The 24,332-nt window shown below is 42.6% G+C and overlaps 1 protein-coding gene across 1 annotated transcript in view; it reads left to right on the plus strand.

Annotated features, from left to right (window-relative positions):
• Positions 1-22,968: 22,968 nt before the first annotated feature.
• CWH43 (cell wall biogenesis 43 C-terminal homolog) overlaps positions 22,969-24,332 on the plus strand; it is a 29,964-nt gene continuing 28,600 nt past the window's right edge. The window contains exons 1-2 of the mRNA XM_030493454.1: positions 22,969-23,101; positions 23,988-24,179. Of these exons, the coding sequence (XP_030349314.1) occupies positions 23,059-23,101; positions 23,988-24,179 (235 nt within the window). The 5' untranslated portion in view covers positions 22,969-23,058. The remainder of the gene's footprint in view (positions 23,102-23,987; positions 24,180-24,332) is intronic.

The following is a 24,332-nucleotide window of genomic DNA, read 5'->3' on the forward strand; positions in this document are numbered from 1 at the left end:
ATATACCACACTGGAGCCTGGCCCAATCCTCCTGTTCCTGGCCATTCTCCACTTCTCAGTCTTGGGCATTTGCTGGACTGCACCTTGCATCAGCACTGCCAGTACCAAGTGCTGTGTACATGCTGCTCTATGTATTTTTGTCTTGCTGTGTGCTTCTAATTATGTGTGTGTTTGCGTTCCTGGCAGAATACTGACTGGGGACCAGCAAGTACAGGACAGACACAGCAAGCAGAGTATTTAACCCTTTGCCATCTAAATGCTGAAGAGGTGATGCCTGTTTCAGACTGAGCTCTCCCACATGAGAGTGTCTGGAGAATGCTCATTTTGTATGCTGCTATCTAACAGGACAAGGGAGAATGGCTGTAAGCTTAACAGCTGTCATCTAAAGCATTTGTTCTCTTTAGTGTTACTGATACCAGTTACTATGCTACTTATATATCAAGTGTTTTAATACTTGCTGCTTGTTTACTTATTTTTACTAAGTTACCTTATGGTTTTGATTGGTCAATATTAAATTCCCTGAGCTTTTAAGATACAGGGTTAGAAGGGTAATACATAGTTTCAACAGAGTCATAATGTCTCCTGTTCAGCAGAAGCATAGCTTTGCAAAACTAAAAAGCAAGAGTCTTGTATGAGCTACTTTCATCATGTGATGCTGTAGTAAACAAAAAAGGATGTATGATAAAGACATTGCACAATCACCTGAGACAAGATACTCAATCAAGTACGCCTTTCCCTTACCCTTGAAATGAGAAAAAATGTTAAGATGAAAGAGAAATGGAGAGTTTGATAGAACCTAAAACTATCCAGGATTAAAAATCCATAGTGTGTAACCTTTGTGGTGGTGTTTTTCCAGTTGTTCAGTGATGATTTAGGACGCTATCTTCATGATATGGAATCTCGGCATGAACAGCTTCTAAATCAGAACTTTCCAGTTCATTCCTTACATGGAATGCTATACATTCATTCTCTCTAATCCATACAGGAAGCACATTTCTAGTGCATTATATTTTTATTTTCAATAAGCTAAAATTAGGTTCTATATAAATCTAAAACCAAAATAAATTTTGGTTGGCTCAATTCTGTGGTTTACATGTAATTGTTAATCTTAACTATCTTAGGATAACTAGCATTTTAAAACAGTAGAACTGATACAGGAAAGGGTGAATCTGGTTGCAGTAGCTGATGCCCAAACATCAGTGAGGGATTATTGACAATGTCTAAATCACCTTCTAAATAAGCCATGCTAAGCAGAAAACATCTCTGCTGGTATTGTCATGCAGTCAGTGTATACAGCTACATGCTTGCGTTGAAGAGTTAAGGGCCATGAGGAGGACCAGAGGCTGGAGCACCTCTCCTATGGAGACAGGCTGAGAGCTGGGCTTGTTCAGCCTGGAGAAAAGAAGGCTCCAGGGAGATCTTAAAGCAGCCCTCCACTACCTAAAGGGGCCTACAAGAAAGCTGGAGAGGGACTTCTTCAAGGGTGTGTCATTTTAGGGTAGAGGGGAATGGCTTTAAACTGACAGAAGGGAGATTTAGATTAGATAATAGGAAGAAATTCTTCCCTGTGAGGATGGTGAGGCGCTGGCACAGGTTGCCCAGAGAAGCTGTGGCTGCCCCATCCCTGGCAGTGTTCAAGGCCAAGTTGGATGGGGCTTGGAGCAACTTGGTCTAAGTGGAAGGTGTCCCTGCCCGTGTCAGGGTGGTTGCAAGTGCATGATCTTTTGAGGTCCCTTCCAAGCCAAAGCATTCTACAAAGGACTGTGTTCTTTTTCCCTCTCTTGTTCTCTACATGCTAGAGAACGTGCAGTTGCCAACTGGCTTTGAAAGCTGCACTGTAGACACAAGTCATGCACTGGGACCAACAAGTGAGCAGGAAGGAGCCCCTTCAGCCTGTGAGGTCCTTGCTGTGCAGTGAGAAGGGGAGAAGCACATGGGAGAAGGCCAGGCTGGCCTGCAGCTGCTCCAGCTGCCAGCTGCTCTGGACCTGGGCAGGCTGCTCTGAACCCCCTGCCTGGCCAAGGGCAGGCTGTGTCTGACAGCGGCCGGCGCAGCTCCCAGCATTGCTACACCCTACTGGATCCGTAGAGCTGGTTGGGAGAATGGGAGTGGTTAAATAGCAAGCACTTGCTGCTGGGTAAGCTGTCAGATTTGTATTTTGAAGTATTACCCATGTGACAACATAGCAGGAAGTAAGCTTGGGCATGTCCAGTTCAGCCTAAACCTCAGCCTAGAGCTGGTGTGAGTGAAGGGTTTAAAATATGCCTCTGGAGGAAGTATTAAAGCCGTTCCTTCCACTGAAATACCTGAGCTTCCCGATGTGCCTAACCACCACAGCACTGCTGCTGAATGCTCAGAACACACATATGCGAGAAGTGACACTTAAAAGTTCAGGTAAGTGGGCTTTTTCATGCAAGATTCTAGCACCTGCTTGGGAAGTGCCATTGCTCTCTAACAATCTGTGTGTCAAAGACAATGGGAAAAACAGCCATTCCCACCTTACTATTGTTTATCCTTCAGCAGCAGAGACAAATACTGTATTGTAATTAAAATAATTCAAAGGTGTGTTTTCTCAGGAATCTTGAATCTTGTGCTCTCTGCACATGAAGGTGTTTCAGTCTCCACTTCTAGGTAGTAGATTCCTGACGTTTGGTTCATTTGGCAAGGTGCTTAACTTGGTTTTTCATCAGCTGTAAGAATATAGGAATCACCATAATGGTCACCCCCTCTCCCACGCTGGCTGGGAATCCCTCTCGAAGTTGGTCCTTCACCGCTATGCTCTCCTGTCCTCCTCTGACCAGAGCAGAGAAGCTTCTTCCTGACATGAAGGTTGCATCTGGATCATGCAAATCCAGATGTTTCACAGTCACCGAGCCTCTGTAGACCATGCCTTTTGGAGCTGTTTTGTTTGTTTCCATATTCTGTGGCAAGAATACCCATGATGGAATTGTGCTGTATAAAGAAGCACTTCTGTTTGCTTTAAATCTGATTTCACTGAGTGCCAACTAGTTGTCATTTTACAAAAGCAGCAATTACTCGTTCCCTGTTGATCTTTCACCCTGTTAGATACCATGTTCCGCATCTTGAGTTGTTTTCAGTCTGGAAAGTGAGTTACTGAAGCTCTTGTGAAGAAACTATTTTGTACCTCTCATCATTCTTTTCTCATTTAGTTTTTTCTCCTTTTTCTCTCTCTCAGCTCTGTTGTACGCTTTCTGCAGTGCACTGGAAGCACCACAATATTCAAGATGAGGACAGGCCATAGAATTGCTCTGTTCTCCATTTTTTTCCTAGGAATTGTTAATATTCTACTTGCCTTTTGGCTGTCATAGACCACCGATACTATGTCTTGCAACTATGCAGAGCTATGCAAAATGACTCCCAGATCTCTCTACTGAGAATGTCAAAGTAATTTAAAACCAACTGTGTGATGCAGTTAGTACTTTTTCCCATGGCAATGAAGCTTAGAGACTCTCAGTACTGAGATGTTTTTGTAGCTCTATCATTTTGTCATCAAGAAACTTAGTCATGTTTTCCTTTGTCAGATTACCCATTAATATGTTGACGAGATGACCTCTAGCATGTCCCCAGAAACCCTCTCAAGCCTTCTTCTTTAAACCAGCCTAGAGAAGAGTCTCACTTATTTCTTGAGAACCTCATTGTCTGGAGAGACTTACCAAAAAAAAAATGCTAAAGGCAAACCCCCAAACTCATACCAAAGCACGTGCACAGTATGGATGGAGTAGATCCCTTTGTTCGCATGTCCACTCTCCCAGTAAAACATTAACAGATTTGTGAGGCATAACATCCTGCTGTGAAAGCTGTAATGATTCTTCGTAATATGTCACAGGTATACTTATGACACTAAAGGACTTTACGAATCCACCTATTTTAGAGGTGATTCTTCAAATGAAGTGCACACTTGGGAAAACGGTACACGTTATATAAGCTAAGTCTGTAAGTACAAGTGGCTCAGTATTTCTAAGATGTGGAACTACCGCAATACTGATGTCAGAAGCTGGATCCTTTTGGCTCCCTCAAATGGAGCTCTTGTGAGTGATGCCAAAAATGAGTTGGGTAAGTGGGACAAAATACCAGCAGCTCTTGCACTGGTAAAAATAGTCATGAGGAAGAAGCTGCTGCTCCCAAACCAGTGTTGCTGTCAGAGGCACTGGAGCCAACTGCCCCTTGGCCTGCTCCATCATGCTCCTGTGCAACTTCTGCCTCCCCTCCCATTAACTGTCATTGTACAGCATGCCCTACTCTCTCGTTCTCCTCTCAAAATGTAATAAAAGAAGCCCCAAATCTTATTTGTTATAGGGATTTATAAAAACTTGGATAGTGACCTTTCATCTCCCCTTCATTCCCAGTTTTAAGAGAATTATAGACCAGCTGACTTGCCTAAAGTCCAACTACTAAGTTGGATTCCTGTTTAAATCCAGGAATGTGCTTTGTTTTCAGCCTACAATTGCTTTCTCTTCTAGAACACAACTTTTTTGGTTTGTTTTGTTCTTTAATTTGGATGGAATACAGTATTTGTAAAATTATTTCAAATAGCTAATATAAAAGTCCCCAAAGAGAAGCAATCTACTGTAGTTGTTTGAGGTTAGCGGCATTATAGCTTTCCTCTTTTACTCTGACCCTTTTTCTATTCATAATTTCATAAAGTGGATTGAGGCTTACATGCAGCTTCTCACTTTGCATGCATTACGGCTGAAGGATGTATCATGTTTCTTGATTTTAGCAAGTACGTGGACTTCAACTAAACTGTGATATGTTTGAGCACACAGTTAAACTCCCTCATCTCTGGGTGAAGAAAGTAAGCTCTACTTTCCAGGCACAAATGATTAATAGGAAGCTACGTATGTTCGCTGGATTTTTTTAGCCTTGTTGCAACATCTTCCTGCCAAAGGGGAATGTATATCCTATTATCGGTAGAAGAAAACACTAAAAGAAGTTTTAGCACTATATAAACAATGCTTGATCCTTTGTAAGGTCAACTATTTCTGCTCCTGGAGATCTCCTCCCCCCTTACTCCAGACTGAAATAAAGATTACAAAGCAACTGATAACCTCAAATCCTTCCCTATTTTTTTAAAATAGGCAACCCCTAAATTCAATGTATTCAACTTTTGCCTCAATTAAAACCAAATTCTTCAGCTGACTTGTTTGGAATGCATGCTAGAAACAGTCAACCTAGGTTAGCTCATTAAATTGTGCATAATTGCCACAAAATGGCTGTACTAACTTACAGTTCTTAGAGCTCTTTGTTAATCCTCAGGAGCTTATCTTCCCAAGTAGAAAAATCATGAGGGTCTGGCCATGAGAGCACGTAAGGTTTTGTCCAGCTCTTTCTGTCTCCCTTTTGCATAAAGTAAATATAATGTAAAATAATCAGTATGCATTTAAACATTCCTATCTGCATCATGCAGTACAGCTACCAACACCCCAACGCCTGCCTTCTTACAGAACTTCTGCAGTGAGCTACAAGGCATTATTTCATATTTCTTTGTCAAATCTTAAGAAGCTTAGAAGTTTAACTAGGTCCCGTAAACCACCCAGTGCTAAAAAATCCAGCATGTGTCTGATTCCAGCCCTAGCACACGCTTCCAGCCACTGGGAAAATTCCACCGCACTGTGAGTCCCAGCACAAGGAAAGTCAGTTGCCCCCAGTTTTATCAAATTAAGTGCCACGGTACAGAATGTGCTGAGTCTTCCCTCTCCTGTTGTAGCTGGTGCTTTTGGGAGAGTCAGTTAACTTAAATTGTACATTATTTTAAACATTTTAAGCTGTATTTAGGAACTATTGCAATACCACTGCTACCTCATTAGGAAGTCTTGTAGCCCAGCTGCATGGTTGGTCAAGCAAAGCAATAGAAATTGTATTTTAACAAAATTAAATAACAACCTTTCCAAAGCACACCCCCTGTTATTTCTCAAATCAAGGATTATTATGTGCAGCCTGACACCTGACTGGCTTAAAAAATTATTTGGGCATAAATCCTCTGAAAAAAAGAAAAATACTTTTAAAGACCTTCTAAAGAACACTTTTCCCGTAAGCTGTGCTTGTTTTTCCTTTGATATGCACAAATTTAGTGCTAATACAGCTTAGAGTCACAAACAGCCTTTTTTCCATAACAGTATCACAGTAACTCACAAACTTAGATCCACACAATTAGTTCATCACAGTATTGCCTCTTGCAAAGTATGGAAGTGAGTTCAGAAGAAAAGGAGACTATTTTTTTATATAAGAGTACATTTATTACAGCAAAATAATGGAGAGCCTGAACATTACATTTAAAGCAAAGTTGAGTAACTAAGTTATAACCCCAGGAGGTAATGCTGTCCACAAGAACAACCTCTGTCACATGCATCACTGTCCTTAGCATCCCCTGGATGTAATGGCTTGCCTGGGACAGCCCAGGCACGACCAACCTTGGTGCAGTTTGTTGCTGTTACCTTGTCAGCAGATGTGAGATGAAGGGGCAGTAGCTAAGACACGTCACCACACAGGTTTTGCTGCTGTCACAGCACACCTGTGACAAGTGTATTATTCCTCAAAAGAGGTTGCCTTCTCTGTGGTTGCATAACCGCCTCTCCCCGTAGCCCTGCTGAAGGCTCTCCAAGCCTTACCTGCCTGTGCACCAAGCATCAGCTCTGACACAGCACAGCTGTGTACCCTCGGCCCAGGCTGCTGAGAAAGAGCTGTGGAAAAAGTCTGTAGAAAGTTAAAAGGTGTAAAATTAAAGCCCCTGGTGAGGCAGGTGTTCTTAGTAGCTCAAGAATTCACACATTTGGAAAGGTGTAAAATCTTGAAGGAAAAGAAACAGGGAAGCTAGTTAGTCTAACCCTTCTCCTTCTGCCTGGTGGCTGCCTGGCTAGGAAAGACTCTGCAGGTGCCTCATCAGGGTGGTATTTAGCTTGCTAAATCCAGAATGCCTTTTGTGTGTAGAAACCAATTGGTAGTTACGTTATACTTCTCTTTGCGCCCATGTAAAGATGCCCAAAGAAGCTAGCTCAAAAGAGGGGTGCTAACCATAGGCATAGTGTAAAACAAAATAAACAAACAAAAAAGACAAACACAGACGACAGCCTTCATCAACTGACAGCGAAGCCCAAACTTTTCAGTGGCCATGCATTTGATTTCCATGTGACCACCATCACTGTGTTTAGGGGAAATGTGTACTTTTGATTCCTAAGATAATTCATGGACGTTTGTGTGTCATGCTCTCTGTAGAGAGCATGTGCCAGCTATTTTTTTCACCAACATCTACTAGCCTTGGACTGTGTGCAGACCGTAAACTGTTCCAAAATATTGTATTTCTTGTTCATTATGAATGTGGCGCATACTTCTGATATCCCTGGCAAAGTGGACTTGCGTGTAAAACTGGCCTACTGAAAGTTGGTTCAGCACAGTAACTGCAGCGTGACAATATCCAAATGAACTTCTAGCTTAGTACTCTTAAAATACCCCAGAAACAAAGAGTCGGCTCAGAGTCTGAATAGCTGCTGAACAGTGCAAAATCATGTAAACTTCCTCGCACTCCTTCCTTTTGACATAAAAGTCAAACATTCCAGTGTGTGCCATTTTGCTTGCCACACAAAGTATTGCCAGCATCTAAGTGCAATAGACAAATTTAATTTTTCACCAATAAGAGCTAAATTACACTGAAGGGAGGAAAATAAACCAAAACTTGCTGAGAAGAGAAGAAACCCAAAAGTGCATTACAAGAAACTCTTATTTACTATGAACAGAACTATGTAACATTATGCAACTACTTCAAATAAAGCAATATACACCAAACTGAAGGCATTATTTCTTCTCTACTGAATAAAGCCATGAAAGTAGCAGCTAATCCATAGGATTTTTATCATCTTCAGCACATCTGTAAATGGAATGAAAGGACCCCTTATTTAGCTGAGCGGCACCTTGCTTTTGGTGTAAAATGTGCAGCTTCTCGGTGATTTCTCTGAGAACCCTGCAAAGTCCCTGAGATAAAACACATTCCCTCTGGGCTCAGCAACATGAGTATAGATTTACCTGGGTGGTCCTCCCAGGCAATGCCAGAGCTTGTGCTGTATGCTTGGCACAGACAGTAGTGAGAGGCACTCAGAAGGGTCTCTGTACATTTCTAGAGCATAGCATGCTCTATTCAGAATTTGTATTAAAACATAAAAGGTTATGAGGTTGTTATTTTCACCATTTAACAATACAGAAACAACACAATGCTTACAGTATTTCTTTTCCTAAGTTTCTAAAACCTGTCCATCAAAACTGATTTCTGGCAAATTCAAAATATCACGCTGGCGCAAATACAATGGCTTTTTCCTTCCAGCACTTAAAATTTGAAAGAAATACTCCTGTTATGTTTGTTTTCTGAGTAAGCTTTCTAGCCCTTTTGAAAAACAAACCAAGTGGCTGGTAAAAGTGCAGCAATCTTTGAACATGTGAGCTAGAACGGCGAACAGGTTCCACAGCAGAAATTCCAGGATCCTTTGCAGGAGGAAAACAAACAGAGGGGCCTCTGGCATCCTGCATTCTTCCCTTCATACAGCTGCAAGACTCCTTTGTATTTGAGACAATTTGGAATTTATTTAAAAGCTAATTGGTACTTTCACACCAGAAAAAATACTGTCAGCTCAGAGAGGAAGGCTGGAAAAGGGAAAGAGCTGAAAAAGAAAACGTGTTTGGATTTAAGGTACAGCAAGCTTCAGCTCTGACGAACAGCGGAGGTAAATCCCACCACCACCATTTGATTCCACTACGCAGGTAATCGCTAGTGAGTGACCGTCCTCAATTAAACATGATTTGGGGTCCTTGTTCAAAATAGGTGAGGATACCGGCCTCCATAAGCAAACATTTATTTAAGAGAAAATCTTCAAAACCACTTAATCAGCACAGTAATGCAAGGCCTTAATTAAGCTTACAACTGGTAATGGATTTAGAGTGTCATTCATTCACAGTTACCGAAGTCTGGCTCGCTCCCTCCTTCATGCTGGCACTTGCAAGTTACCACTCAGAAAGGTTGATTTTTTGTTACCCCTTTTCCTTATGGGTCTGATACCCAGGTAGAGCAGCGGGCTGATCAGCTGGGCCACAGTGCTTGGTGAGCTCTACAGCTAGCGCAGGAGCAGCACTGCCCCTTTTGGCAGCAGCCCTATTAGTGGAGCCTAAGCCAAAGTGCTTTTTCTGCTAGCGAGTGAGCACTTGGAGCTCTTGACGTAAAATGCTCAAACAGTGGCAAAGTTGATTAAAACCAGGAATTTATTCTAACAGCTTCTTTCAGAACAATTCTTCCTGCCATAACGTATTGTTGTGTAGTAAAAATCCATCAAAATCTCTCCTCTGGGTAAGAAAGCAGGTTCTGCTAGGATACTCCTTATAGATTGTCTGCAGCCATGCACTTTAGAGCAAGAAAGGGACCATTATTGATATCCTTATCTAAATTCCTACATAACACAGGCCAAAGAGACTCAATTCAACAATTTCTGCATCAGACTTCTGTTCCAAGCCATGGTTAGAGCCGTAACAAACTCACATGGCAGGATTTCAAACAGGCCCTCTGCTCTCCAATCCTGCAGGCAGCCAAGCTATTTGCTAACAGTTTCACACATTCTCCTGCCTGTGAGAAATGTAGGCCAGCTTACCACATGCAGAAAGTGTGAAAATGCTTTTAAAAAGCCCAGCTGCTGGCCTCTTTTTCATAGACAAAGAGGGAAAGTGCTTTTAAACACTCCCCTGCCTTCTACCCTGTAAACCCTTCTTTCTCACAAAGGGAACTTTCACCTTTTTGGGGTTAAAACATCATATGGGCCATCTCCCCTGCCCCACCATGTAGTTGCTCTAGCACCACTCTTATACTACCCTCACTAAGGCTCTAGCCAAGCCACAGTGCTGCCTGCAAAAAAACCCCTAACCAAGCACCAAATAAACAAGTCCACCCCCAAAATATGTCTGCCTTTAGATCATCAATATTTCAATGTATCTTTAAATACCAACATTACCCATAATTATTAGATTCTTAAGTAAAAGGTTGGAAATTTAAAGGAGTTATACTTGTTTTTATACAAGTAGTCAATCCAAATTAATTCCAATTAGATGAATAAGCAATACTTTGCTACAGCTAAAGTAGGAATTCCTCAGAAGTGGGGGATTTCAAATTAGCACGAAATGTACATAAGGCAAAAATGAAGAAACGAGTTTCATTAGAAACCATAGGTAGATAATATTTCCTTGAGTAATGCTTAGACGTATGATTTTCACTATATTGTTCAAAGGTTTCAAACAACAATGCCATCAACATGGAAAATAAAATGAGGATTTATTTTAAATTTCGAGATTGCCTATCTGAGACTAAGATGCTGAAGGAATTGAACCTTCTTTCTCATTAGATCCCAATTTTACTTCACATTCTTTGCAAGTATGATGGCAATGCCTACAGTATTGAAATCAGATAAAATATTAAAGAATTTTGCTGAATTACCTCTAATAAAACCACATAGCAAGCTGGCAAATATTCTTGAAGAAGTAATCTCTTGCCTATATTCTCCAATTTTTGTAATTGCTTTATGGGACATAAACTGCAAAAGATGACATCTAAATGTCCCAGCCAATAAAACCCCATTCATTATTAACTACCATTTCCAGCAATTGCCAAAATATAATAGGATTTTCTATGCAGGAAAAGACAGCCTTTGCCATTGTACCTACCAATAATGCTCAAACAGAGTTAGGAGCAAGGTGTGTGATACAAAAGAGTGATGAATAGCCATTTTGTGTAACACCAACTGAAGAAAGTAATAGCTTTGTTATGTGGGGAAAGAATGGAAGAAGAAAGATATTATGGAAAGCTTATTCACTGTTGCTAAGTCAGGCATTTCTGTAGGCATAAAAGCTCACATTCTTCTGGAGGAAAGATGTGGGAAGACAGAGAAGAACGATTTCCAGGGCCATCCCTTATGGCCCCTGGATTCTTTTCTGCTTCTTGCCTCAGGCCCTGTGATTTTTCCCTTCTTCTACCTGCCCTTGCTGTAAGTGGCCGCTGATGCAGGCTGAAGGACTGTCTTACTTGCTCCTGTGGGATACACGCAGGTCAGTGGTCTTCAGGGTGGATGCCCTTCACTCTACCCAAAATGCTAACCTCAATGTTATTATTAGTCAAGACCCCCAGAAGGGAAACTCAAGGTGCAATGTGTAGAATCAAGCTCATCCACTACATAAATGGAATACAATTCTTTTGTGTTAGCCTGCAGATCACAAGCCATCTCTATAAAAAGCTCTCTGTCTCCTCACTTTGGCAGCATTCCTCGTCCCTTTACACCAAAGCTGTATTCATATTGATACATGGTCACTGTGAAAACATTGCCAGCACTTTTCAAATAAACCAGCAGTTAGAACTACAATACCCGATTCTGGTGCCCCTGCTCAGGTTGCAGAATACTCTGCCCTACAAGCAGCCCCACTGAAGAGTCTACTCAAATACATGTGATCATGGTGACAGAATGTAGCCACCAGTCTTTAAATTAATGAATTCTCTTTTCAGTTCATGTTCTTTCAAAAGCATGACTGTGGTAATGCATACGTAATGATCAAATCACTGGAACAATGATGGTGATGAGTGAGAGGAATATTGATCTTGAAAAACAGAAGGCATCAGGGAAACTTGCATTTCAGTAGAAATTGTAAAGTCTCAACTTCATAACTTAGGACCTTCATGATTTTTTTATGTTTACCCTTTGAGACTAGCCACTGGGTGACAAGCATGCTCCCAAGAGACAAAGGAAGAGCTGTAAAAATAAGGAGGAGAGTATCTGGTGTCAGGCAAAATTTGTTACCTATTTGTTAAATACGCTACACTTTTATATGTTGAATATTTTATATGTTTATACTGTTAAACACATTACTCATCTTCTAAACATTAACTTTGTGTACTATCTTAATTGCCTATTCCATCTGTTCATTTGGATTACTATCTCTTCAAGCAAGGATGTGTTCACACAGTGCCAGACATCAGGCATGCCGTAGCATCTGGAGCTAATGCATTATATGTATTTATTAAATAATAGCTTCCATAATCTGAATATCTCCTCTCAATACTGCAACACTAGTAAGGACAGCAGCTCTGATTAAATGCTGAAACCCTTTTCAGTCTTCTTTCAGAAAATGTGTAATTTAGATACAAACTGACATGGTGGTCTTAAAAGGCACTAAAACACTGAATAACTAATTTTTCAGATGTCCTAACACTTAAAGAATTTAACTGAGCCAAGACGCACGGCCATGCCTGCCTTTCATTCAAAGGCAAGAATAAGTATGTCATAAAGTAAAACCTGCCTAAGGTTGTTTTAATAACAGACTTCAAGAATAGAACCAACTCTGTGATTGTTAATGTAAGTTCATATTAAACAAGAGCTTAATTCAACCACCTTTACCTACAATGATTATGCAAATAATTCAATTAACCCTAGAATAACATATTGCTCAACTTAAAATAAGGTGACAGAGTTAACCCACAAGAATATTGCAACAAAATCCAATGTATCACAATAAATGGCGTGGCATTTTGCAGCCAGTTTTGCAGAAGTACATCAAAAAGTCACTCTCAGTGTGATAAGAACAAGTTTGGATCACTCACCTCTGCACCGGCAACTTTCCTTTTTACATTCTTCACGGATCCATGCAATTTCTCCAGCACTGTGAATTTGTGAGAAGGGACAACAGAACACTGGCTGAAAGGATAAACCTGGGTTAGCTTATTGAATTTAATCTCACAGGAAGAAAAAAAATATCAATTGAAGAAGACAAAGTATTTAAAAAACAAATAAAATACAATGCAAAAACCAACCAAACAAGTAAACCCCCTTGTTCTGTTGTTAGCAGTGTGATTAAATACTTGATACCCCAATACAGAAACAGAAAGAACTATATAAGTTTTAAGTTAAAACCACTCATCCTGTTGGTCTGTACATTCCCTAACATAGCTCAGCTGCTGCTTACCCCAGAAATATATGGCTTTATTTCTGTTAGCCACTTCATTCTCATGAAATAGATACATCATCTTTCTGTGAAAGAAATGACAAGAAAGAAGGGCAGAGCAGTAGTTTCTAAAAATGAAGTCCTGCCCCATACAGAAGTCAATTTTGGCTCAATAAGAGTAGATTTTGCAAGTATTCAGAAGAGGGTCAACATAAACTCTGCCCGATTCCCCTAATTAGCTTAACTTTCTCTCTGAGCAGTTTAAATATATTCATGGCATTAACTGAACTCAACCTTACTGCTTCACTCTCATAATAACCAACTTGCCAGCAGGCTTCTTTTAGGCTAATGGTAGCTCTTTTTTCTTTCCATTTTGATTGTGAGAAAGAAGTGACAGTGTGCTCTCTTGTGTTCCACTATCCAGGGTATTGAGACATTGATAGAAGTAGATTATTCTTGTTCCTTTAAGAGATAGCTCAGTTATCAGCGTTAGCACTTGTAGTATTATTATTGGACATCTGACATATATGGTGTACTGTCTTTGGCTGGGAGTTTCTTTCCTCCACAGCAGCATGTATAGTGCTGTGTTTTCGATTTGTGACCAAACCAGTGTTCATAACACAGGGATGTTTTTGTTATTGCTGAGCAGTGCTTACACAGAGTCAAGGCCTTTTCTGTTTCTGCCTCACAGGCAAGTGGGCTGGGGATGCACAAAAATTTGGTAGGACACACAGCTGGGACAGCTGACCACAACTGACCCAAGGGATACCCCATACCGTATGACGTTGTGCTCAGCAACAAAAGCTGGGGGAAAGAAGGAATCATCAAGTTAAAATTAATTGAAACTTTAACAATTTCCTCTAAAAATACATCTACAAACATACTTATTTTTGAAAGCAAAACCAGACTTTGTAGAACAAACAGTGCCTTGGGAAAAAGAGCACAGGATTCTACTTCATTTCATGCCTGACTGAGCCATGATTTTGTAACCATAATTATTTAAATGCATTTCTTGGCCTCAAACACACATTTCAATTTTTAGCTAATAAATATATCAGTCCTTCTTCAAGCACTGCTCTCACTAAAGTTAATGGTGGTGCAGCCCAGGTAAACAGTACAGAACTGACTCCACTCCAGACCCTAGAGAACCACTCCAAACTGGTTTCACAGCAAGGTCACAGCATACACAGTAAAATCCAAACAGGCTGAGTGAAAGAGAAGGAAATGAGTGTCAGAGCCTTAAGTGTACCAACAGGCTTTGCAACCTTTCTGCCCCCATACACACCCTGCCAGGGGTTTAGTCGCTTTAGCTCAAAGTCAGCTCTAATATGGCAAAGTTGTGTAGCTCCCAGGTCACCTTTCCCTGCAGATCAGCCCACTTTTGTGCTCTCTGGCAGTGATTTGTTAGTAACAAGGTCATATCATGTTTAAATTCCTTGATTTCTCCAGCAGAGGGGACGGGAATGCCCATCTTCTGTACAGTTGGAGGGCAGGTTCCCGTGCAGTACTCTTCCCTTCCCCCCTTCAGAATACATACACACCTGCATGCACTACTTGATGGGGACAGGTTATACTGGACTAGTACTTAGACACGAGAGCTCTGCCAGTTCATAACTAGTTTAACTAGCATAGTGTAAATCAGAGCCCACTATCTTGAGACTCAAAAGCTCCTAGTCCTCTGAGTGTAGTGAACCAGGAAAAGCAACACATAACTTCATTCCTATGCTTAAGGTACAGACATCTGTTTCTTCAGAAGAGTGACCAATGCAAAATCCCAGTTATTCACTAGTAATAGCACCAAAATAAGAGGGAGGAAACCCAGCATACCCATCCAATTTGCTTTAGTGGAGATGTCTGACTTTCCTGTTGGGTTGTTTTGGAAGAAATTGTCTCTTTCCTTGTATCCTGCTGCTGATCTTGGTCAGCAGAAATTATGTGTTTTACGCTTGGCTTCCTCTCTTTCTGCTAGGCACAAAGATAAAAAGCCAAAGCATCATATTGATACTGCAACTTCAGTGTTCACCTAGAAATAATAATGACCAAGTTGAAAGGAGTACATTTTTTTTTACATCAGATAGCATCCAGTCACCTGAGCATGTACAGTTTACAGCACAGTGTATCACTAAGTATACAGAGTTATGTACAGCCTCATTAAAATGGGAAGTCAGTAAATACAGTAGATGCTGGATCATGATGTAGCACAGCATTCTCAATCATAAAGAAACGAGAACAAACATGAACAAGTCATCCAAAACCTTCCAATTTTCATTGCATTGCAGGTCAAAAATTTAGCTTTAGTGTGCTGTCCAGAATCACTGTACTGCTGCAGTCCTCATAGCTGTCACCTGAGGTTTGGATTCCATAGGACCCACAGTGCAAGCCTATCACAAACCACGTCTGCATTTCCAACAAACACAAGCCAGTTACAAATATCCTTAAAAAACAAAACAAAACAAAAATCTGTAAGAATTAAAAGATTCCCAAGAGTTTGAGAGTCTATGCCTGAGAATTGTGCTGCCAGGGAAAAACAAGAAGGAATTCCATTTCTTTCTGGAGTAATTCAAACTTCTAAAGTGTAGTTTTTCCCTAGCACTTTGCTGCATGGGCTGGCATTTTATTTATCAACGTACAGGGCACTGCTGCTTTTCAAAAAGTACCTTCTGAGAATGGTGGCACTAAACAAGGCTAAAACTGCAAAGGACAGATTTAAACAGGGAACATATGCAACAATTTAATAATCTGAATAGATTTTGGCATTCATAATATTACTGTATAAGTCACTTCCTGCACTTATTTTGGGGTCAATTATGCAGCTGTAATGTTCAAGCAACGTCTGCTTCAAACACTCTGGATATTCAGGCAACAATGCTTTTTTAAGTAATTGAATAGAAGCAACATGAGCACCTCTCCCCTTGGTAAAAAGACTCAGTTAAGCATTGTGTTCAAACCAATCTGCACTTTATTCTCAGCCACTCTCAAAAATTACAATGACCACTTTATCTTTGAAAAAATTCAGTTTGAAAATCGACATAATGTTGGGAAAGCCCACAGCTCTTCACTGCCTGCCTCACCCTGATGAAGTAAGAGCCATTCAATTTTCCATCAGTCTCTTGTCACTTAATGCAAAAAGACAGGGGAGAAAATGCATCAAACTTTAAAGAGGTTTACACCAATGACACAAATTTTTCTTATTCTGATCTGCTCACAAAGCCCGCCTGTGCAGACAGTCGCATAAAAATCAGTGCTGGAAAGTACTGACTGATCCGGTTTCTAACTGCTGCAATGGATTTTAAGTACTTCATGAGGATAAAAAAGCTGAGTCACTGGAGAAAATAAATAACAAAAAAATAAAATCAGGAGTATACAGTAGGTTACAACAAGCTGCAGCTTGCCATTAACTTCCTGTATTGTCTTCAGCATACATTTCTCTGGAATGATAAGCTATTCAGCTACACTTCCACTTCAATATAGTGAAGAATCCCCAAAATAAGCAGCCTCCCTGTAACTCTCCCACTTGGAATGAAAGCTGAAAGCTGTCCTGGCAAGAACAAAGGAGAGGCAGAGCTGAGGTAACCAACATATTATTTAATTAATAATAGTAATAACTAGTATTAGTACTTAGCACACATTACCTCCTATCTGAGGAATGCAAAAGTGTTCCAGTATTTTGGGGCACTGTGTCTTGGAAAGACAACCATCATTCCCCAGAATAACATTATTTGTATTGACCTATTGAAGACATGTAACTGTCTCGCATATCTTTACTGTAACACTTATTGCTGTTTTCTCAACCCAGCTATGTAATCATTAGTGTAACAACAGCATATTCTCAGCTGCATTGGGAAGATCTCAATGATGTTATTCTTCTGATCAGCTCAAATACGTGCACTACACATGATTAAATCAATCTGGTTTGCAAGAATCAAATACTCAAAGAAACTTCTTCCTATTCTATAAGAACTGTTCTGGATCATTTACAGAAAAAAAAGTTAGTATAAGACTCCTGAAACTTTCAAAACCCTCATGGTTTTGATTCTTCTAACCAGTTGATAAGCAATATGCAAGAAGATAGTAAGTTTTTTGGACGTGAGAATTGCCAACTTTATATACTTCTGTTTTCAACAAGAAGCCTCCTATCTGTATAGGAATGGTTACCATTCAATTTCTAAGATTACTTGCTGGAGAAGGTGGGAACCAAAATTGCAAGTTAACTGGTGTATGCAATTGGCTGTGATCTACAATGGAGACACTGTGCATTTGCCCAGGGCAGGTCCCTGAAGTACAATCACTGAGATAACCCATGAGGACTTCAGAGAGGCCCTTCAAGGACTGAGTGTCCATTGTGAGGAAGAGGGGAAGACTTACTATGATTTTTCACACAGATCTTCTGAACTGGTTCTTTATTTTAAATCCAGGCTCTTATTTCGAAGGAGAGTCAACAGAACAGCTGCACTAAATCTTTGATGGAAAGCTCCCTACCAACAACTGGGTGGACACCACGAAGTGAAGCGGATGAATGCCCCGCTCCTGCCCAGCCGCAGCACCTGCTCAGACGTCTGCCGACAGTCACTCACCCAGGGCACAGCACGCCAACCAAGAACAGGGTATTACTTTGTACTTGCTGCTTGCTCTAAGGCTAAGGATGTGGCTGGGGACAGCACCGGGAAGGCTGCGTCTCGTGGGAATAAAGAGTGGTTGCAATCAGCCCAGGGCAGGTGTCCGCTCCAGCCGGCAGTGACCTTCCCTTCTTAGCCACAGGGCCTGTTACGCCCAGCCCCGGCTTCCGTGCCCCGGCGTTGGGCGAAGGCCGGTGGGGAAGGGGCAAGGGCAAGGTGTCAGGCGCCTCCTGCCCCGGCCTTTCCCCGCCGTGACGCGGGAGAAATCCGGCTCCGCGGAGCTCAGCCCCTCCGGGACGGCACGGAAAGGAGGAGACCAGCGCTCCCCCGGCCGCGTCCCCGGCAGCTCTCACCCGCCGCGGGGCGCCGGGCCAACGGGGGTAGGGGAAGCGGCGGGCGGGCCCATCCACGGCGGAGCCCGCACCGCCCAGCGCCGGAAGCCCGTGTGGCGGGGGGGCCCGGCCGCACCGCATCCATAGGCGGGCGGCCACCGGCTCCGTCCCACCCCCCGCTCTGCCGCCGCCGCGGAGGGTGCCGGCCCGCTGCCTGCCGAGCGCTACCGCCGGGCTCTACCGCCATCTCCTGGCCGCCGGCGGCACAGGCGGGCCGTGGCACCGCGCAGCTCCGGTGAGAGGCGGGAGCCGCCGGGACAGGCAGGTGGTGCTGGGGCGCCTCGAAGGCGAAACGCGGACGAGCACTTCTCAGCCCCGCGCTCCTTGATCCTGCCAACACCGGCTACAACCCAGCAGGTCCCGCCTCCCCGTGGGCTGCTCCGGGAGAGAGTGAACGCTCTGTTGAGATGCCTTCCGAGTCCTCCTATTTCCCCAAAAGAATTCAGAGCACTGGTTTAGTTTGTCAGTGAAGTTAGCAGTCGGGTAACCGTGCAGGACTTACGGTGCTGGGGGGTGTCTTACGAACTGAAAATAATTCGTGGAAACCTAATGAAATCTTGTTCTCTAACAGAAGTGGCAAATGCCATTTCGAAATGAAAAGCATTATCTACTTTAATACTACGACGCTTACAAAAGTAAATCAGTATATTTTAATAACAATATTAACAAGAAGTAAATAAGAAAAAATACTTTCATCAATCAAAAATAATCTTGCAAGGAAAAGTTATCCTGAGAATGTGGGGATCCTCTAGGAATAGTGAAAAAAAATAGTTGCCCTTTCTCTGAAACGAGAAATGCAATGCCTTTAACAATAACCTTTCTAAAACAAAGCTTGTAAACCTGAGTTTTGTTTTGCATTTTATCGTTAATAAAAACTGTCTTGGGCTTTATTTATTTGGTTTTTGTTACAGTGAGATGTAGTTTTTAGTAGAGTATCCTAAATGGTGATATGACACTTCAGTGCTTATCATGAAATGGATAGCCTGTGAGATCACCATTGTACTTCTTCCTCTTGCAAGACGTTAGCATCTGTATTTCACAGTAAACATGACATAAGTCATAGTTCGTTTTCTTAAGTCAAAAAAACCTTTAAACTTCCAGAAGTCTTGGCTGCTTGAAGCCCCTTTCCCCATAGCATTCTCTCACTCTTGTCAGACAAACCAGAACATTGGGCATTGCTGTTGCAAAATGTGCTCTTCACATGGAGGTTTGGCAAGAGTGACATCCTAAAACAACTCTTAGGAGTGTGCCTAATATCTCCCACGATCTAAGAGGTATTCTTGAAATCATACATGAAAACTATTTGATAGATACTGGTTACATGCTATTCGGAAAAGTACAATACACAAGAAAAGCCTATGTGGGGTCCCTAATAACCAACAGTTTCTTAGCAAGTTCAGCTTAAACTGGTCATAAAATGAAAGAGGGCTGGAATGACAATGTCTTCATGGGGCATATGTGTGCCCAGGGATAGTGGTTGCTTGGATTCTTGCACCTCCCTGTGCAAAAGCATGTATTAAAAACCAGGTTAGATTTCCTTTTAACTTTAGAGATAAAGTTGGTTATCACAATTATGTTCCTCAAACTCTCTTTGTTTTTAAGATTCACCTGAAAGTACTTCAGAGCTATAAAAATTGAGAGAAATTGCTAGACAGAAAAAACCAAATGCTAGTGAGTCAGAGTAATAAACACAAACTGAAAGAGAGACTCAGGGGAGGGTGACAGGCTCTGCCTGCTTTTCTGAAGATCCTGTTAGGAATCGCTGCGGGGTTACCAGGATCGTGAGGTTTACCACATTCACCAGAGGCAAAGTCTTTCCAGTGTGCCTATTTAACAGAAACATTCCACGTATGCATACAGCACATTAGAGAAGGAGGAAGTATGTTACCAAGTATGATAAATATGGGGGTTTTCTCCGTTATAGAATCACAAAGACTGTTAATTGCTTAAAAATTCCCTGAGAAACAAAGACCCGGAGTAACGGAAGCACAGTGCAGTTACAAAAATGTGTCAGTAATAGAAAAATTTAGAGCATGGAAGAACATGTAAGAACTATGCTGTAGGGCACTGTTCTCATGCTAAAGAGTGTAGGAGTTAAGCGTTAATGAAAAGATGTGAAAAGTCACAGCAGGAAATAGTCAACATACTTTTCAGTAAAACATTAAACACTATGTATAAGAAACTGTAATCATTTTCTATGTCCTGGCTGATTCTTGGATATATTTTACGCTCGGTCTGGCCTATCTTTTAGCAGAAGTGAATAGCTGACAATCGCCAGATGTTCCAGGTTTAGGATTTCCATTTCTCAGTGTGGAGAAGCCAGTAAAATGGCCGCAGAGTTTTCCCTTCTCTTAGGCTACACAGCTATATGCATCACTTCTTTTCTACAGTAAAGACCTACAATGCTAGCTGATTTCAACACATTTATATGTGCTCTGCATTCAGACTTGATTGTACCTGCCATTTCTAATACATACTGAAATGAATCTAGACCTGTTACATGGAGTACGTAACAGGAATTAATCTGGGGCAGTGTTTGTGAACCATGTCCCACAGAACATTTTACTGAAAAAGGTCTTTAGTGAGTTTCAGTATTTATCAGTTCTGTGGTTTAGGGCTAATTTACAAGAGATGTGGTTACACTTCAGCGGCGGTCTAACAAATTAATAGGATTTTGTAGCCAACATACTGTAACCTCGAGAAAAAGACAACCAAATTAATGTTGAGTATGACTATGCATACAGAGTGTAAAGGTAATGATTAAGAAGCTTTACACTGTTGTGCAAACAGAATAGGCAACCAATGACCTGCAAGTCTTTGTGTTTTAGCTGCAGCTGTGGCAGGTGCCTAACTCACCCGCCCCAGCTTTTTCCAGAGTCACTTTGATGATCTGTGTTTGTACTTTCATGCCTTTTTCCTCTGTTTCTCTAGTACTTCCTTCTGCTTCTCAATCATGCCTATTCAGGCACATCTCAACTGAGCAATGTGCAAGGACAACTCCTCCCAGGTGTCTGACAGTTCTTTTAAACTCCATGTGTTTATTTAGGCATTCAAAACGCGTTTGTGTTATAGCTTGAAGCCAAACAAAGCATTGTTTTTTACAATCACGAGGTTTAGAGAGGTTTATTCTATCAATACCAATATAATTGTGGGGGCTGTAATTTATTTTCTGTTAAATTCAGATATTTTTTTTTGTCTGCCTTAAGGCTGTATTAAATATTCTAAAATGAAGATGCTCCTTTTTCTGTGAGTAGAAACTCCTACTGTAGTATGCTCTTTTTGTTTTGCTGGTCTGCCATCATTGTATCCTATTGTGTAGATCAAATGCTATTGCTTTATTTTTCATTAGCTAGACATGTGGCACTCCAAGAACAGTGAAAGGCATTCCTACACATATATGTGTAATGAAGCATCTTGTAAGCACTTTTGGTTTTAAGACATGTCTGTTCCAATTTCAAAACACATTACACCTGAAAACTCCCTCCTCTTGTGCGCTGATGCTTACCTGTGTGACAACTCTGGAGATAACTTGAATGTAACTTTGTTATATTTGAAGCCTAAATTTAGTAGTTACTAAGAATCTGATAGAGAATACCCAGAATACAATGGCTAAATTTGTCAGGAATTGCATTATTTTCATTGCATTACAAGGTTAATGGAATGCCACACTAGCAAATCAGGTTCATGATTCCAGTCCTGTCTAGTTTTACCGCACCTCCACCTCCGAACCATGATGCAAGTTACTGTAATTACATAAAGTGTTGCAAAATTGTTTCAGATATATATTGGCTGAATACATCCTGTGAACCTCACAGTCTTGCCACACAGTTAGAAAAGCTGCCATGTTCTGGGTTTACTCAGGCCAAGGATCTCATTTTACAAGTTCCATTTGTGTCACACCACAGCAAGATGAAATGCAAGTCATCACCTGCATAATCCTAAACCAGCGATAGGTGAACTTGGTGATTATTCTGGTATGACTTTTCTTAAATGAAGAAAGATGCCTTTAGTGACATGGAACTTGGAGAAAAGAGAAAGGAGGTCATTAAACCTGTGAGTCTCATTCTTGCTCCTCTAGGGAGGTTGACTCTTCCATCAAAACACTTTAATTCTTTTGTGGACATTTGATACATAGTATGTTTCAAATAGCAGCCAAAATTCAACAGAGTTTCTATAGCTAGACAAACCCCATTATATTGCCGAGTAATTTAATTACTTGATTGTGAGACTATTGGGACAAACTTTAATTTAGTACTGTGCCCACAAAACTCTTTTGACAGAATTTATTGCTTGTAATAGCCCCACGTAATAATAGTTAATCACCGTGTATTTATACAACCAGCAAGTAAGTGGCTCAACTCCTCTTTTCTCCATCAGCCTGTGGGATTATGACCTTTTGCTGCCATTTTTCTTCCTAGCTGGTGTGACCATCCACTGGACAAGTGCTCCTTTGGTAACACAGCAGCAAAGGGGTGAGATCTACTCACCGTTCCTTGTTCTGAAGGATAAATTCTGGCCATAGAGGCTGACCTCCATGCAATGCCTGGTTTAACCGAACCCCTCTCCAGTCACCTCACACCACGCCATCCTCTCTGGCCACAGTGCCGTCTCGGTGTGGGTTCGAGCACCTCTGTGACCACAGTTACCGGTTCTTGCTCCGCAGACACCCTGCAGGCTTGGGCGGGGGGTCATTCCTCTCCCCCGACAGCCAAAGCACGGGAACTAAAGGGAAACTTGGTCCCCAGCAGTTAGAGGCCTGAGGGAACCTCCATTTCTGTCAGCGATGGCGCACGGGCCAAGGCCGGTGGGTTGAATGGTGGCAGCTTGGAGACGTCCCTCGCACCCCGCAGGCCAGCACCGCGCTATCGCCCCTGCCTGGCGGGCTTCCCCCTGCCCCTCCTCGGGGCCGCACCGCCCCAGCCGCGGAGCAGCGGCTCCGCCTTACGCGGCGCTGTGGCGCTCAACAGCCGCGTGCCGGGCGGGCTCCGTGACGACACGGGCGGTAGTGCCGCGTCCTGCCCGGCGCTCGGGGCTCGGCTGGGGCGAGAGGGGCGAGACCCCCGCCGCGCCGCGGAGCCATGTTCCACCTGGGGAAGGCCGTTCTCTCGGAGAGCTTCCTGGGTAGGTGGTGGCGGTACCGCCCGACGGGGATGGGGGGGGAGTCTGTGAGGGGCCGCGGCGGGGCTGGGGGGCGGTTAACGGCAGCGGGCAGCCTGCTTTAGCCCCGCCTGGGAGTGCTGGGGTCTCTACCGGGAACGGCCGGCGGCTGTAGCGGGGCAGCCCCGGCAGGGTGTCGTGAGGCTTACCGTTGACGGGAGGGAGGTGTTGTCGGTGGAAAACTCCTCCGCTGGAGATGAGCGGAGGATGGTCACTGATGCGTGTTCTCCTTCGGGTGCTTTTTTCCCTTCTGGGTGCTGGGGTGCCTTTTGTCCCTGGGATCAGCCGAGGATTTACGCGCGCCCCCAGCGCGGTGCGTGTGCGGGTACGCGCACAGTCGGCGTGGAGCTGCGCGGTGGTGCCCGGGCAAGGCGCGGTCACCGGGACCGGCGGGCTCGGCGCATCTCTGCGCAGCGCTGGTCCCCTGGAGAAGGTGTCTTCAGGGGGGAGCGGCGCACCGGGTCACTGCACTAATCCCTTCAACCCCCGAGCGGTGTTCGAGGAGCCCTAAGGCTTTGGTGGACCCCTTGTTTAGCCAGCGTTGTTCGCTCTGAACGCTAACCCTCTCCTACGCTGAGCACTCCTGCACTGGGGATCGAAGCAGGAGCTACTGTCAGAGTGGAAGAAGAGCTGCTTTCTTCTCATCGTTCTGTTTCCTGGGAAAATGTGTTTATTTAACTTGAAATAGCCACTTTCTGTGAAGAAATATTTGCTATTATAACTCGTACTACTTTCTAATGCATGCGATATTCTACATTTGGAAGTATAAACCAGTATGTTCTTAAGGACTCTCCAGGAAAACAGGCTGTTGAAAATACATGACTCTCTTTTCCCTCTCTTTTTGTTTTAGGCTACATTTCTTGGTCTCTTTACCATGCACTGCCACCAATGATCTATTACTTCCCCCTTCAGACACTGGCACTCACAGGTCTGGAAGTCTTTGCTGTTGCCTTCTTTTCTCCAGTATTCTTGATAATTGGCCCTTTTTGGAGATTGGCTAACAATAAGTACATCCTAGCCCTTTTGAGACTCACTTTGGTTGGTAAGTATGCTCTGTAGTGAGTTACAGGTTACATGGTGGTATCAAGGAATAAGAATAAACATTTCAAGTTGCCTCAAAATTCACATGATTCTGAAAAGAGATACGAAGAAGAAGTTTTTGCTCTCCCAAACTCATGCTTTTCTTTTTCTCTCA

The sequence above is a fragment of the Strigops habroptila genome, chromosome 7, assembly GCF_004027225.2.
Source record: "Strigops habroptila isolate Jane chromosome 7, bStrHab1.2.pri, whole genome shotgun sequence".
Lineage (NCBI taxonomy): Eukaryota > Metazoa > Chordata > Aves > Psittaciformes > Psittacidae > Strigops > Strigops habroptila.